This window comes from Dipodomys merriami, unplaced genomic scaffold, assembly GCF_024711535.1.
Source record: "Dipodomys merriami isolate MVZ:Mamm:240054 unplaced genomic scaffold, mDipMer1.0.p SCAF_138, whole genome shotgun sequence".
Classification (NCBI taxonomy): Eukaryota; Metazoa; Chordata; class Mammalia; order Rodentia; family Heteromyidae; genus Dipodomys; species Dipodomys merriami.
The window spans coordinates 1,556,025-1,571,834 of record NW_027202693.1 but is presented as its reverse complement, the minus strand read 5'-3'; the positions used below and the strand labels follow the sequence as shown (position 1 = coordinate 1,571,834).

At 55.9% G+C, this 15,810-nt stretch overlaps 1 protein-coding gene across 1 annotated transcript in view; it reads left to right on the top strand.

Moving 5' to 3' along the window:
* LOC138825599 (xylosyltransferase 1-like) overlaps window positions 1-15,810 on the top strand; it is a 155,115-nt gene that overhangs the window by 43,229 nt on the left and 96,076 nt on the right. The window contains exon 2 of the mRNA XM_070020272.1: window positions 11,363-11,401. Coding sequence (XP_069876373.1) covers window positions 11,363-11,401 — 39 coding nt within the window. The remainder of the gene's footprint in view (window positions 1-11,362; window positions 11,402-15,810) is intronic.

Sequence of the window (15,810 nt, the reverse complement as noted above, 5' to 3'; positions counted from 1 at the left end):
ACATCAGTACCGGGAGTCAAGCAGGGACTTGGGGTTCCTGTTGCTTGTCTGGCATAGCCTCGATCCTCCACTGTTGTTTAGGAGAGCTCCGTATGACAGAGACTGCTCGTCCGTGTCCACGAATGGGCGAGTGCTCTGTGAGCGTGTGCACGTGTGTACTCACACCCAGGCACACAATCGGACATGAAAGCCTCCGTCCTGCTTCTCCACACCTCGCACCAGGGTGTGGCTCAGCAGTATAGAACTTGCCTAGCGTGTGCAAGGCCCTGGGTTCAAGACCTGGTGCTGCCTGAGGAAACAAAGGAAGGAAAATAAAAAAAGAAAGGTGTTTCTGCCTCCATTCTGGAGGACACACCTTGCTTTTGTGGCTTTTTGCACCCCCTAATCGAACATACTTTATTAAGTTTAAAAAACTAACTTATCATTGGTATGGTCGTTACGATGGTGGTGACTTGCGTGCTGCGGGTGGAGCCCGGGGTCTCTCCAGTGCTTAGCTGGCGTTGCCCCGCCCACCCGTGCCCTCCCCACGTCACCTCTACACTGCGAGCTCGGGCCACGTGTTCCCCACACACCCCAGGCCTCAGCCACACGTATATCCCGTGAAGAACGTGAACGCGGCATCGTGGCCATCAGACAGCATGGCACCTTGCGTTGCTGCTCAGCACAGACCCCGCACCCAGTAGCAATGAACTGTTTATTGAACTGACGTGCCTTGCTTTGTAGAGACTGTGCTATTGTGGGCTTCATCCAGTGTAGGGGAAATGTAACTTGTCTCCTTGCAGTCCTGGGATTGAACGCAGGGCCTCGCTCTTGCTGGAGAAGCACTCGACACTCGAGCCCCACCGCATTCTCTTTCCTCTCAGTTTGTTTAGCAGATAGGGCCTGGTGCTTTTGCCCTGGCTCATCTCGGACCCGCCATCTTCCTACTCCTGCTTCGTGAGCAGCTGGGATTACAGGTGTCTACCACTATGTTTGGCCTTTAACTCATAGGCACAGAGCCGCCAGAAAATGTGTGACTCGTTTTCTTGCCTTATTTGCTTACCTTGCTTACCCCAAGGTATTTTGGGAAGGAAGCCAGATTCATGAGGCCACAGGATCCACCATCCTTCATCAGTATCCCCAACATGACCAGGGGACTCTGACCCATCCCCTCTCAGCCTTGTAGCCCAGTTTGCTTTACAGTCTCTCGTCTGCACCTCCCACTTCTCTCCAGCCCAGGTGCTAAGCTGAGCTTGGGATCTGCTAAACCAGAGAGGACAAACTCCAGTACCCACAGCAGGGCTGGAAGGGGGTGTGGGGAGGGGAGGGCACGGGGCGGGGGGGGGGGGGAGGTCCCTTCTGGGAGTGATGGCTGGGCGGCGTCTTACGGGGGAGAGATCGGATTTGTCTTCCCAGGGCTTCTCCTGTTTTGAGAAATGACAGGATTTCGCAGGTGTGTGTGCCAATCCCCCAAATTTCAAGTGTTGAAATCCAATGTCACTTGTATTTTCCCCCTTTTGAAACCCTTACCCAGGCCCGGTACAGTGATGAATGCCTATAATCCCGTCACTCCAGAAGCTGAGGCAAAGAGGCACAAGTGAGGTCCAGCCTGGCTTACTTAAGGACACTCTGTGCCCACCGACAACAACAAATAACAAAGCCACCCACTGCACGGGGAGGGATCGAATAAAACCCATCCGAGCAGAACACTGACCCGGAAGGTCGAGCCGGCTGGGCCCGAGCCCCGTTCCCACCGCACCGTGAATGCGCTCAGCTGCACGGTGCGCGCACTTGAACCCGGGCCTTGTTTTCCAGTTCTTTCTCATCTCACCCACCCTCCACAAGGAAGTCGCCATGGAGTTCCTGGGAAGGGAGCCCAGGGTCCGGCCAAAGCCTGGCAGGCTCGTTCATGTGAGCCAGGGGCCCCCTCGAGCCCCCCCCCAACACAGGAAGGCTTGGGAATAAAGGGGGTCATTATGGACTTGGGCCGCCGCAGCCCTGAGCACAGGGGCCTGGGTGTTGATTATATCGCAGGCTCTCGCTTGCCCTTGGCACGAAGTCTGGCAAATGCGTCTTTCTGGGTGGAGAACCTGTGGCTCCAGAAACCACGCCATTGAGGCGGAGTTGGGGAGCGCCGTCTGTGGTCTGTTCCCTGTGAAGAGAGCTCATTGTGTTCCACCCCCGTCCCGTCCCGGAGACCCCCCAGGCCCCCTTCCCTTCCTCCGGCCTCGTCCTGTCCCGGGCCCCAGCTGGGGCTTTGTGAGCCATTTGCATGCTGCTTTCTTCCCATCTTCCTGCCGCTGCGTAAGCTCTGAGCTCCCTGAGCAAGGCCGTTGTCCTGGGTGATGAGGGTGGGGTGGGGGGGAGACTTCTGTCCCAGTCGGCCTGGAGAAAAACAGCCCCGCAGTGTGCGGGCAGCTGCTGCAGGCAGCCACAGGAAACGAGGAATCGCGGGTGCCTGTTGCTTCTTCCTGTTCTCTTCCTGTTCCCCTCCTCCCCTCCCCTCCTGCCTGGGTCCCCAAAAGCCTAGAGCTGGACTTAGAGGCTCCCCTTCAACCCGTTACCATGCGCAGTGCGCACTTGAAATGTCTTCTTCTGTCAAGTCATGGGGTGGGTGCGGTGCCCGTGTGCTCGCTGGTGGAGCCGGGGACTGCATCGGGCCCAGGGCTGGGAGGTGGGACCGTCATCGCTGCCTCTGATGCTTTCGACACCTCAGCCCAGTGGTCCAGACCCGCCGGAGCGTGCCGGCCTCCAGGGCGGCGCCGTGCCCTTGGGTCTCATGCCCTTCCAGTGCTCAGCCCGCCTGACACCGCAAACACAGCCGTGTGTTGCGCTCTTGTGAAATCATCCAATTTGTAAATGTTGGCAACCAGTTTTTAGAAAAACACACACACACACACACCCATTTTGTGCAATAAGAAGGTCAGACCACAGCACAGGCCAGCGCCTGCGTTCTTGTTTTGATTTTCAGTCCTGCGATGACACCGCGTTTCAACAGGCCTGGTCTTGTGGCTTTGGAGCAAGTCCCCAAACCTCCGTCTCTGCCTCCGTAAAGGAGAGACCCCCCTACTCCAGGGGTTGGAAATCAGAAATGGATGCCAGCTGGTGACGGTGGCTCACGTCTGCAATCCCGGCTACTTACTCGGGAGGCGGGCACACGGAGGATATCACAGTTTGAGGCCAGCAGGGGCCAAAGTTGGTGAGACCCCATCCCCACCAATGGCTCAGGGCAGTAACATGTGCATGTTGCCTGTACGGGAAGCACGATCAGCAGGATTGCAGTCCGTGCCAGCCCTGGTTAAAGAAAACACCCCTAAGATCCTATCCTAACCAAAGCCAAAAAAGGGCTGAGGGTGTGGCTCGAGTGGTAGAGGGCCTGCCTAGCAAGCACAAGGCCCCGTGTGGAAAGCTCAGTGCTGCCCAGAGCTGCAGCTCCCGGGGTGCAGCACAGCATGAGAGCATCTGCTCTAAGGCAGCATGGCCATCACATGCTGCAGCCATTTCTGGGGGTGAGAGGAAGGTTACACATGGCAACAGTTAAGATAGCCATCTTCATCATCGTCATCATCATCGTCATCATCATCGTCATCATCGTCATCATCGTCATCGTCATCATCATCGTCATCGTCCTCCTCCTCCTCCTCATCATCATCGTCATCATCATCATCGGCGTCATCATCATCGTCATCATCGTCATCATCATCATCACCATCCTTATTATGAAGAAATAGAGATAGAAGAGGCAGTTGGAGGCGGAGACCTTCTCTCCCAAGTCTGCTGACTTTTAGTGGACCCTTCTGGGCAGGAAGCCATCTGTGCCTGTGGCCCACGAGTCTCTCTGTCACCGCCCCCCCCTTCCCAAGCCTGGGACACAAACCCAGACACAGCCTGGAGCTGGGAATCTCTGTCTCTGTCCCCGGCACTGGGTTTCCCCATGGCAGTGGGTTGTTCTCTGTGTGTGGCCCTGTTGGAAGTATTCCACACTTGGAACACCTCTCCCCCCCAGATCCCCACCCCACAGCTGGGTGGGACACGGGATCTTCTGAACAGAAGACACGCTGCTAATAGATAAGTATAAGAAGAAGAAGCAAATGGGGCTGGAGAGGAGCCTTTCTTCCAACAGAAGGGGGTGAACCACCAGAACTTGGGTGTTACAAGAAACGGGGGTTGTAGATGGAGTTTTGAGGCACCTCGAACATGGCCTTTAGGAAATGTGCTCCTTCACCGCCTCAGATCTCGTGACTCACCAGGCAACATGGGGTTCTGTTCAGGTTGGAGGTGGAACTAGAGTTCATGTAGAATTCTGGGCCGTGCGCAAGGCACGTGGTAGTGTCGGCACCCGTGGGCCGTCCGCCATCTTGGTGACCAGAATAAGTAGATGCAAGAATGGCAGGTGCGCTGGCCCCTCTGTGCCCGCGCTGAGCCGGAGCTGCGGCTGAGCTCCCAGGCTGGGCAGACCAGGGACCAGGCAGAGCCCAAGCGCTGCCTTCAGAGCTCCTGGAGGTCCTGGGGGTGGGCAGCCAGCATCTGCCATCCGGGCTGTGTGGTTGCAGGCAGCATCGCATAGCGCGTTCTTGTCTGGCACATGGCAGGTCCCGTGACGGTCTGAAACACCTGTGCACTGTGCAAACGATCGTCCTTTCAGGGGAGCAGATGCCTGTGGGCTTGTTGCTCTGTGCCAATCGGAGCCAGGCTGGGGATGCCACATCGTCATTCTCACAGTGACGATGGAAGGTGGTTGTGATGATGATGGTTAATTATTGCTAACAAGGGCAATGGGTGAAGCAGGTGGTATGGGCGCTTATAGCAAGGAAAAGGAAGATAGGTTTAGGAACATCCTTCGGGAACTGGGCTATGTCGAGGGGCGGTTGTTGATTGCCTTTTGTGATGTGGTTGAGCCACTGAGAGGCTGTGTGTCACTTCGGTGCTGTGCCCCAGGATTTCCAGCTCTGCTCCCTTCCATGCTCTGTGGAGAAGTCGCATGACTTCTCCTCTGAGCCTCAGTTTCACCACCTGTAGAATGGGGCTGTTCCTCTCTGCCTCCCAGTGCTGTGGTGGTTAGTACCTCTCATTAGACAGCGTCTATAATCTGCTTACCATACCTTTTGTTTTGTTATTTGTGTTTTGTTTTTTGTTTTCTTGTTTGGGGGGTTTGAACTCATGGCCTCTGGCTCGCTAGTAGGCTGGTGCTCTACCCCCTGAGCCGCAGCCCAGCTCTGCGGTCACGGCTGGCCTTCGGGGCCAGCTAGGGCTGCGATCTGTGCTATGGATTGGCCACGTGGCCTGAGGCATTAACCGGAGGGAGACAAATCTGGGGCTTTGGTGTCCGCACGGCGTGTGCTCTTCCTGTTCTTACAAGGAGAAGAGACATTGGGACTCCTGTATTTAAACATCTCGGGAGGATTTCAGATACGTCCCCAGTGCCACAGGCCCAAATCAGACGCAGCTTGAGGCTGTCTGCAGGCCCCTTCTGTCCCCCCTCCACCCTCCCCTCCGATCCAGCCACCTGTCAGCCCGCTCTCCCCCCCCCCCCCCGCACCCTCCCCAGCCCAGGCTGAAGTCCACGCGCTCTGCCAAAGCTCTGCAGCTACTCTCTTGGTTTGGACTGGGAAATGCGGAAGGCTTTGCAGAATACAGGGACCTGGTGGGTCTGTGTTTAAAACCCTCGTGCGCAAGAAAGAGGGCGGGGGGGGGGGGTTTGCAGGCAGCGAGGGCCTCGACTTACCTGCCAAGCCTCCCGCCCTCCCTGCGGGGTCTCTGGTTTCTCCCCCGAGGCCCTTCCCTCGGTGAGCCCCGGCTTTCTTTGCCTTGAGGTGAAGGCCTGGAGCGTTTCTCCGGCCACCCCTTTCTAAATGAAGCTTTTCTTAGGCAACAAGGAGGGCTCTGTGTGGCTGCGGGCCGGGGGTCCCTGCCAGCCAGCGCCACTCGCTGCGCACGCGCCACCACCACCTCGGGGGCCACCGATGCCCTCTGCGAACCGAACCCCAGCCCCCCAGGGACAGCAGGGGAGAAAGGGACACGGAGCCTGCAGTGAGGTCTGGACGCGGGAGGGAGCCTCACCACGTGGAAATGCTCAGAGGAGGAGGGTGGGGAGCGGGCAGGTACAGGGGACAAGGGGGACCCCTTCATCCCCCCCCCACTGCGCTCTGTGGTGGGGAGAAAGGGACACTGTGTGGCATTGTGGAAGTGTCTCGCGGACTGGCTGGGTGTCACCTGCTGGGAGGAGGGGGTTGCTCTCAGCTCAGCCCACCGACGCCCACCCCAGGGTGTCGGGTAACAGTGTATGCTTGTCCTTCGGACAAGTCCAGACTTTGAGTGACACGGGGATTGGGGTTAATGGACCTATTTCTGGCAAGGTACCGATCTGCTCCCTAGGATCCCCCCGCCCCGCCCCGCCCTGCCCTCCCGAGGCCTCAATCTCCCCTCGGGAACATGAGCCGTCGAGTGGGCACACGGGGAGCCCCGCTCCTTCCCCGGCGGGGCTGCAGCGCACGCGTGTGCCTGGCACAGAGCCAGCCTTCAAAGCGAAGCAGTGCAATGCGCTCTTTGCCCTGCCACCCACCGGGGCGGCCTTAGTCATGTGGCTTAGCACGGCACGTGGGGTTGGGTACAGGGGGACACAGCTGAGCTCTCACAAAGGAAGAGTTGGGGGGGGCTGGATGCCTGTACCAGGTCCTCTGCCCATCACCACCCACCAGCTTAGAGCTCCGCCCTTCTCCCCGTGAGGAGACCATGTGGTGTGGTCTGTGTGGCGTCCAGGCTAACCTGGTAGAGGGATTGGTGGTGATGGTGACCCCCACACACCTCCGGCAATGGGTGGGGGTCAGTCCCACTGGAAACCTATCTCCTCTCCTCCTAACGTGCGGATGGGAGGAACAGGGCTCCCAGAAGCTCACGACTCCACCTGTGGTCATGTGGTCCCCCCGATGTTCCCGGATTGAAGTCATAAGCCCTAGTACCTCGGACAGGGAGGATCCTTGAAGAGAGGGTCTCTAAAGAAGCCATTGAGTTCTGTGATGTCTTGGGGCGGCCCTGATACCTTGACCAGAGCTCTTATATGAGGAGCAGGTCTGGACGAGGAGACACAGCGGGGTGGGGGGGGATAGCGGGATGAGATTTTCTCCCATCCAGTGTGTGAGCCTCACCCTCACCAGGCCCCCAGTGTTTGACGATAACTATATGTACGGCACAATCTTGATGTTGGAAATTTCCTAGGCCTAGAGTTGGCAGAGAGAGAGCCCCCCTCACCCCCCCCGCCCTCCTGTCTCTCGGGAGTGAAGTCTCCACTGATGCCCTGGACCTCCTTTGGCACTGAAATGGACCAGGCCTGAGTCACAAAGGTTGTCATCTCCGCCCCAAAGCCATCGCCCAACTCCCAGGAGCAAATGCCGTGTGCAGTGTTCCCAAAGCAGCCGCAGGAAGAGAGCCAGACCCGCCCGCTACGCGCATGGCAGAGTGCTGGCCAGAGACCTCCTCCCTCCTCTCTTTATTAAAGCTTAATTGCTTGTTAAAACCAGGCCTTTGGCCTTAGAGGCTGGAAAATAGTTGAGCCCTGCTTTCTGATCTTCTAAGCTAGGCTCGCGTTGGGCAGTTGAGTGTCATTTTTCCAAGACCTGTAATGAGACAGCGGCCCCCTCTTTATAACCAGTCAGCCCCGGGGACAGAAGTGTACACAGAGTCGCTTTAAACTCACCCCTGCCTCTCTTGGGGTTGATTGGTTAACACTGCAGGTTCCCTGCTGTGGTAAAATGACTCTGTTTTGTTTTTAGTCAAGACACAGGTCCTCGTTTTCATCCTTCATGTACACAACCTTAAAAAGAAAAAAAAAAGCTACATAGATGCTAAAAAAAAAAAAAAAGAAGGGATTCTGGTATTTGCTAAGCTTTCTTTTTATTACTTCAAGTCGTCTCCCTTTCTGTAGACATAATCCACTTGGCAAGATTGCTCTGTCTAAGCCGGGCACTGGTGGCTCACGCCTGTCATCCTAGCTGCTCAGGAGGCTGAGATCTGAGCCTCGTGGATCAAAGCCAGCCCAGGCAGGAAACTCCATGAGATTCTTATATCCAATAAATTACTAGAAAAACAATTAAAAATTTCAAAAAGCCAGAAGTGGAGCTATGAGCGCTAGCCTTGAACAAAACAGCTCAGGCATAGCACGCAGGCTCTGATTTCAAGCCCCAGGACTCACGTACGTACACACACACACACACACACACACACACACACACACACACACACACACACACACACACGTGTCTAAGCTCTGGTAGAGCTGCTAGGAGACAAGAGACTTACGTTCCTCCAGTGCAGAGGTCACGTCAGACTCTCAACCCCGTGCGACCTTGGGCAGGTCACGAGATGACCCTGTTACGTTTCTCTCTTCTTGTAAGGAGAATGATGGCGGCACCTTCCTCCCAGGGTTGCTCCAGAGAAACATGGAAAGATACCCATGGAAGGCAAGCTGGGGCGTGGAGTATGGTCACGAATACCGTTTGCCATCCACAAGTGGAACGTCTATAATCCAGAAAGCCGATATTTTTGAATGTACCCTGTCCATGACGACATCACTTGCAAGCATTCCAAGATCCAAACAACTCCCACATGGGAGACACTTTCAGTCCCAATTACTTTGGAGGACAAATGCTATAAAAATACTAAATAACAGTATTAATCCACCTAGGTGTGAATTAAGTATGGAAGGCTGGGTGTCTCAGAGTGGGAGGATCCTGGGTGAACAGTCATGCGCTTTAATGTTACTTTAATGCTCCTAATGGCCTCTTTGGGACAAGCTCAGAAGAGCTGCTGTGTGTGGAGAGGAGCCGCTCAGGGTCAGGTTATAGCACAGCAGCCTCTAATTAACAGTATTTCCACGTCCCGAGATCTATTTGCAGACTTAGCGGGAGAGGATTTGGAGTGCCAAGGCTATGTGTGAGTCTATGATAATCCTTTCTCATCCTTTCAAAGCCATTGGGGTGAGGGGGGTGTATCAGTCAGCTCTTGCCACAGTAGTAATGCTGTGTAACAAATTACCCCTTGTTACTAAAACAACCAGCCTATCTTGTCCTGAGAGCGGGCCAGAGGCTGTTGGCTGATCTAGGGGGGACCCAGGTCTACTGCACCCCGGCAGGTCTCGGGCTCACGTGCTAATGGCCACACAGAACCCCACGAAGTGCTGCACAAGCTGATTTCGAGCTCCTGCGGAAGTCCCACTGGCTGCAGCAGGTGGAGCGGGCAAGCCGGGCTGAGGGCCGGGAAAGGGCATCGCAAAGAACCAGCCCCCCGAGCGAGTCCCCTCCATTCCCTCTTGCCGTCTCCCGCATGGTCATGCCCCTGTGGGCCCCGGTGGGGTTTTCCTGGCATCTGTTCCTTCTGTGGGTCTGGGTGGCATTAAGATTCCGGGAACATTCTGCGGGAGCCGGCCAGTGCCTGGCGAATTCCCCTCGGGTCTGCAGAAGCCGTCTCTCTGACAGACAGGAATTTACTCTACTGTAAACCAGAGGGCCCCAAGTTGGACGGACACGATGGATTCACCAGACAGCATCGCTGACCCAGTTCCGCTTCGTTAGCCTCGCCAATTAAGGGGAGGATGTTACTGCGAGTGAGACTTACAGATACACGTGCGTGTGCGCGGCTCCACCTGGAATCCCTGGGACTGAGGCTCTTTAGGGAGAGTCTCACATTTCCAACCAGCACCGAGGGAAGAAAACAAAACCAGGTTGGCAGTGTTAATGGCATGGCCACTGTGAGCGCTTTATCCTCTTCCTGGCTAGTTAATTAAGATGCTAAATAGGTAGCATGTGCGTGTCCGCCTTCCAGAAGCTCTTTAATAAGCCTTGGACCCTCACCATGAGCCAGCAGGGTGTCTGATCTTGGAACACAGATGAAGAGTGGGGGCTTCTCTGATGGACGGAATAAGCAGGGTTTACCCCCCCCCCTTACAGGGATTCACATGACCTTCCAAGAAGTATTCCCCTCACCAATGTGAAGTTGTTTTTAGGGGTTCAGGATGGATTCCCCCCCACTTCTTGGCCTTGGAGTTCTGAGCAGTGAGGCATAAGCCCTACACAATAGCCAAATGGGCTGTGAAGTATGGCTTAATTAATCCGGGCACGCACCCAAGCCCGGTGCAATGCTTCGCCAGGAATTGGCTTCGAGAAGGAGGCCGCCTCTGAGGCGGAGATGGATGGAGCCTCTTGTTTTCTAGTCAGCATGGACACGGCGAGATCGAGCGGACAGACACACAGGTGTAGACTGACCCACACAGGACAGCGTCCGGGAGGCTGGCGCTGGTCGCTCTGATGGGGATCCCAAAAATACAGGGTGGAGGCTTCTTGCCTAGGAAGGGGAGTGAGCTAGTGAGGGGGAGCTCTGTAGAGGATGGATAAAATAGTGACCCCCCCCACCTCCGCCTGTATGTGTCTCAATGGACCTTGGGTTCTAGCTGGGCACCGTGGTGTGCGCCTGTGACCCCAGCTACCTAGGAGTCTGAGTTCTGGAGGACTGGACTCCAAGGGCAGCTTGGAACAAAACACTTCCCAAGACGCCGATTATGAGGTGGTGTACCTGTTAGCTCAGCAATGAGGAAAGCGCAAATTAGCCGGCCCCAGCCAGCTCCGTCTTAAAAGCCCATTCTGGGGAGAATAAAAAGTAAAGTCCCAAAGAATGAAAATGAGGAGAATGAGAGTCAAGCTTAAGGTTGTACCCAGAATCCTCTGCCCCAGACGATTCAGTTCAGACAAATATAGTTGGCACAAAAGCCGCCTTCACCAAGCGGGTTTCCTCTTTCCCTTGGAAACCGCTCCGTGAGCACCCTCCCTCCCCCCCCCCTCCGCCTTCCCCTCCTCCATCCCTCCCTGGCCCCTTCCTCAGCCCCAAGAGCTCCTGCGTGATGGCCCAGCCGTGGGCACAGGGCGGCCGGCGGGCTTTTGTGGAGAGCCATGGGCAGCGCGCTGGCCCGCTGGAATGCGCCGCTTGCACGGGCCCCGAGCTCGCTCTCTCTCTCCCTTCTCCTGGCTGCCTTCATTCTGTGCAGCAGCAGCCCCAAGCCTGACCGCCGCCCGGCTCTGGTGGGGCCTCAGCGCACTGGAGGCATCCTTGTCCACCTGCGTGTGCTGCGTGCACACACACGCCCGTGTACATGGCGACAGCGCTTCTCCCTTCTCTTCGGCACTTCCTTGTTTTGTGGGATGTCCCTTAAGGAGAAAACTTGGCTCTTCATCCTGTGCCTGGAGGAAGGGGAAGGGGGGGGTAGTGTACGGGGCGTGGGGGGGGGGTGGACAGGGAGGGGGCAGGGGAGCACATCCTGGCATCCTTGAAGAATGGGGGAGACAGTTGGCCGCCCCCCACCCTGCCATTCTCAGTGCTGTCTCTCTTCTTCCCGCAGGACCTGCACCCGAGCCCGCCGATCGCGCTGGGGACCCAGGTGAGTGAGCACCGCCGTGGTCTTGGTCATTCTCCCCGCCTTGATGATCTGGGACCAGAGATCCCGGGCACTTGTGTCCCCTGTGGGCCGCGGGGCACACCCGCACTGGCTAACCATATACACGTGCGTAACCGCACACACCCTGCACGCACTTGTTGGCCGTTGGATGTGCTCAGAGCTCTCCGTGTGCCCCAACCCGAGACAAGATCCCCATGCTCCTCTGTCGTGTTCTCCTCTGCTGTTTGTTCCCGCCCAGTGATGGCGAGGAGCTCAGTGCAAAGGGGGAGGGGAGATATTTTTCTGGGGTGTTTGCTTCTTGGCGGGAAGGGCCTGGAGGAGCCTGGACGGCAGCTGGGGTGCGGTCCTGCTCTTCTGGGGGCCAGGGCAGTGCTGCGCCAGCAGTGCTGGTCAGCGCGCCATGGACCCGCGTGGACCCTGGCTCTGCGTCTTCTCCCCCCTCTCCTCGGACAGTCATAGGCGATAATCGGGGTCAGCTTCATGAACCACTGTGCGATGGGAGGGAGGCGTCTCTGCTCATGTCATCTCTGTAGCTCAGTCAGGAAGCGGAAGGAAGGAAGGAAGGAAGGAAGGAAGGAAGGAAGGAAGGAAGGAAGGAAGGAAGGAAGGAAGGAAGGAAGGAAGGTAGGCAGCCCCTCCCCACCCCCGTCCACAGAGCCCCACAGCAAACACCGCACAATCAGGGCCCGTTCCCTGGATGTGAACGTACCAAGGCTGTCCCGTGTATTTGAGTACTGCAGCTTCGGGGGGAGGGGTCCTCTGGAGCCATCATCAAAGACAACTTTCCTCACTCGCTCCCCCTTCTCTTCCTCCTGGTGCCTGGATCCCTCCTTGGATCTTCCTAAGAGCCCAAACCGATGCTGCTTCAGGATGGCCCAGAATATCAGCAAAGCCAAAACTGGGGGACTTGAAGGGCCAGCAGATCTTCGGGGCTCTCTGTACATGCCTATCCATCTTCCTGTCCCCCAGGACCCACACAGGCCCCCCCCCCAGGCCCTGCTTCTTCTGCCTGCCTGGCCATCCTCGGGACTGCTTCGCCCCCTCTCCCATCACGCCCACGTCCGTGAACTCTCCTAAGACATTCACTTGAACACTTAGACCACCCTAGCCCATGTTCCTCAGCCAACCTAGGGGTGATTTTGATCCCCAGAGGACATTTGGAAACATCTTAAAGACATCTGGGATCATGGGGTCTAGTCAGGGGAAGTGGTTATTCCTAGAGACCAAGGTGGCAACTCAATATCCTGGGGGGGGGGTGAGGAGCCCCTCCTCCCCCATAGGAATTAATTATTCAGCCCAGAGTGCTGGTGGTGGCCAAGTTGAAAACACTGTCTCAAGCATTCCTATTGGGTGGGTGGACGGATGGGTTGATGGATGGGTTGATGGATGGGTAGATGGATGGGTGGGTAGATGGATGGATGGATGGGTCAGTAGAAAGATGGATGGATGGACTTATAGTTGAAAACAGTCCTATGCATTCTTATAGTGAGATATGTTTGGTGAGCGGATGGATGAAGGGATAAGCAGATGGACAGATGAATCGATGTGCATGTTCACACAGACGTGTATTTCCAGTGCATTCAAATACTAATCTGTGAAAACAAAATGAAGCTTTTCATTTGGGTGCCCCTCAGAATGCTCTACGTGTCTCCCCGACGGTTCCTGTGCCCCACTTTAGGGTCTGGCGCACCTGCCCAGGGGTTGGCCATTGTGGGCGGGTCTGGAGGATGACAGCCTTGGTCTTGCTCTGCCTGTCCCCTGGGTTAGGAAGGAATCTTGCGAGGCTCAGGAGAACCATGAACTCTCAGCTGCGGCCACAGGTCCGGACGCTCCGTCCTCTGGGGGTGGAGCAGCTGCCCCTGGAAGGTTCTCCGCGTGGACACAAGGGTATCTTCACCCTCTCTCCAGGGGAAAGAGTCGTGTGTCACGTCCGTGGCTCATGGTTGACAGCTTATCCTGCCTGGTGTCCTCGTGGCCAGCGGGGGATGCAGGCATGCTTCGTGTGTTGGTGCTCCATCTCTGGGCAAATGATTCGTTGTGTCTGCAAGCACACCCCCATCGGAGTTATCAGCAGCACGTGGCCTCTTCCCTGTGCTCTGTTCCTGGGTGAAGGCGATGTTGGAAGCCAACCAGAGGCAAACGTCTTTCGTAAGGACTGGCATGACACCGCAGCCCAGTCTGACCTCACTGCAGTCAGACAAGGGGACAAGGAAGTGGTGCCCCGACGGTCACCCATATGCCACGAGCAGGATGGCAGACGAGGCTGTGCGGCGGTCACAGGTTGTGTGAGCTCCAGCCCAGCCCCGGCCTGACCTCACGTCCTGCCCTGGAGCCCAGGGCCGCAGGTGAGCCTGTGGGACCTTCGTGAGCCGTGTGTTCACATCACGAACCAGTAGCCTAGGCAAGAACCCAGGCCACGCGGCCACACAGGACCTTCTGCCCATGGGCGATGGGGTGGCTGCCTGCTCAGGACTCCCTCGGGCAGAGCTCCGCGTACGTTGGCATCAGCAGGGCTCGGCTTTGTGGTCGCCTTCATGGGAAGAGGAAGTGGGGAAGGTTGAGGTCCCCAGTTCAGCTTTCTCCGCAGCTGGGGTGTCCCAGGGAAGCCCCCGATGCTGCTGTGACCTCTTGTCTGTCTCCACATGGTGGTTTACCCAGTAACCAGGCGACCTAAAAATGGAGAAGGAAACAAGCCAGTCCGATTGTCCTCTGGATTTGCTTTGTGGCCTGGTGTCGCTGTCAGTATTCATCCTTACTAACAAGTTTTGTTTGGCAACAGCTGGCTTTTCCCATGGAGCCCGCAAATGCCACAGGTCCAGAAGTGTCTCAGGATACCCAGTTTCCAGGAAGCTGAGGGTCAGAGAGGTTGGAGAACCTGCCCCAGGTCACACAGGAGGCCGGGAGCATTGGTGGGCGCACACAGCACAGGGGCACGTGACATCAGGATCTCTCTTGCCCACCTCTTTTATGCTTTGCCAGGAAATAAAATTACCTAGATGAAGAGAATGGCTCACTCATGTCCAGGTGAGGCTAGAAGGACTGGTTTGATATTTGCTAGGCATACAAGGTCCTTAGAGGACCAAGCAGCAAGAGAAGGCTGTGCTCAAGAATCCACAGATGTAATTAGGTAAATTAGTAGAGATGAGATAGAAGGATGAATAAATAGATGGATGGGAGGGAAGAAAAGGAAGGAAGGAAGGAAGGAAGGAAGGAAGGAAGGAAGGAAGGAAGGAAGGAAGGAAGGGATTTCAAAGGATAAGGGGACTGACATGTGGGTGGGTGTAGATAGAGGATGACTAGGTAGGTAAGAAGATGGATGGATGGATGGATGGATGGATGGACAGATGAATGGCGGATGCATGATTTCAGAATAATAACAAAAATTTTGGGGAAAAATTTAGAAATGTTATCTTCGAGCTCTTTCCCTGCATACCGGCAGTATCTTGAGGAACTTGAATGTGCCTTTGATCCTCCCGATCCTTCTCGATCCTCTCAGGAGTTTTCCAGGTCTGAATCTGTTCTGGTAGGCTTGTCCCTAGTCATTGAACTGGGGCTTTCCTGCTCCCTCCCCACCCAGCAGCTCCTCTGTCAATTCGTTAATGGCTGCCAACTCAAACTGGGAGGTATCAGGGGAGTCAATGAGGGAGCTCTTTCTTAGGAAGATCGGTCAATCTTGCTGTTTGTAGACTTGGCTCCCTGGGAAGGGAGGATCCTCTCAGGACTCAGAGATCAAGGGCACTAGGAAGAAAGCTCCTGACTGCTCACTTTCCCACACCAACCAAGTTACCTGACTTTCTTTGATCAACTAACTGGGGATAAGAAGGGGAGGGAATGCCATTCAGATAGTAAAGGTATTTCTGGAGCTATGAGGATTGAGAGCCAGGCCTGCGTGGAAAATGAATGGTGGATGTAGGAAGACACGAATGCTCTCAAACTTGCGTCGCTAAATCTGCTCATCTCTGCCTATAGGACACGGAGAGAGGCCAGGCTGGGGCTAGAGCCAAGGCCGCAGAGTTGAGAAGGTAGAAGGCTCCTGCTGGGGTCATCTGAGCGGGTGAGAGACTTCCAGCCCCACCCCCTCAGTGAGTGAGGTCTGATCTCAGGGCATGACTTCCAGCTTCCAGCTAGTGCAGTAAAAGAGTAAGCCTGCCAAGCGACTGTAGACAGGGCCATCTGAAATCTCCATCTGGGCTCCTGTGAACACAATGCCAGTTTTCCTTACAACCGATGAAAGCCTTCGCTTCTTCAAGCTCCTTCAATGCCTCCTTCCCCATAGGACGGTCAAGATGAAGAAGAAATTAGTTCATCAGCCAAGGGTGAAGGCAGGTGACAGAGGTGGCCTAGAGAGGGATTGGATTCGAGTTCAGGGGCATCCAGTCTAAGGAATGAGC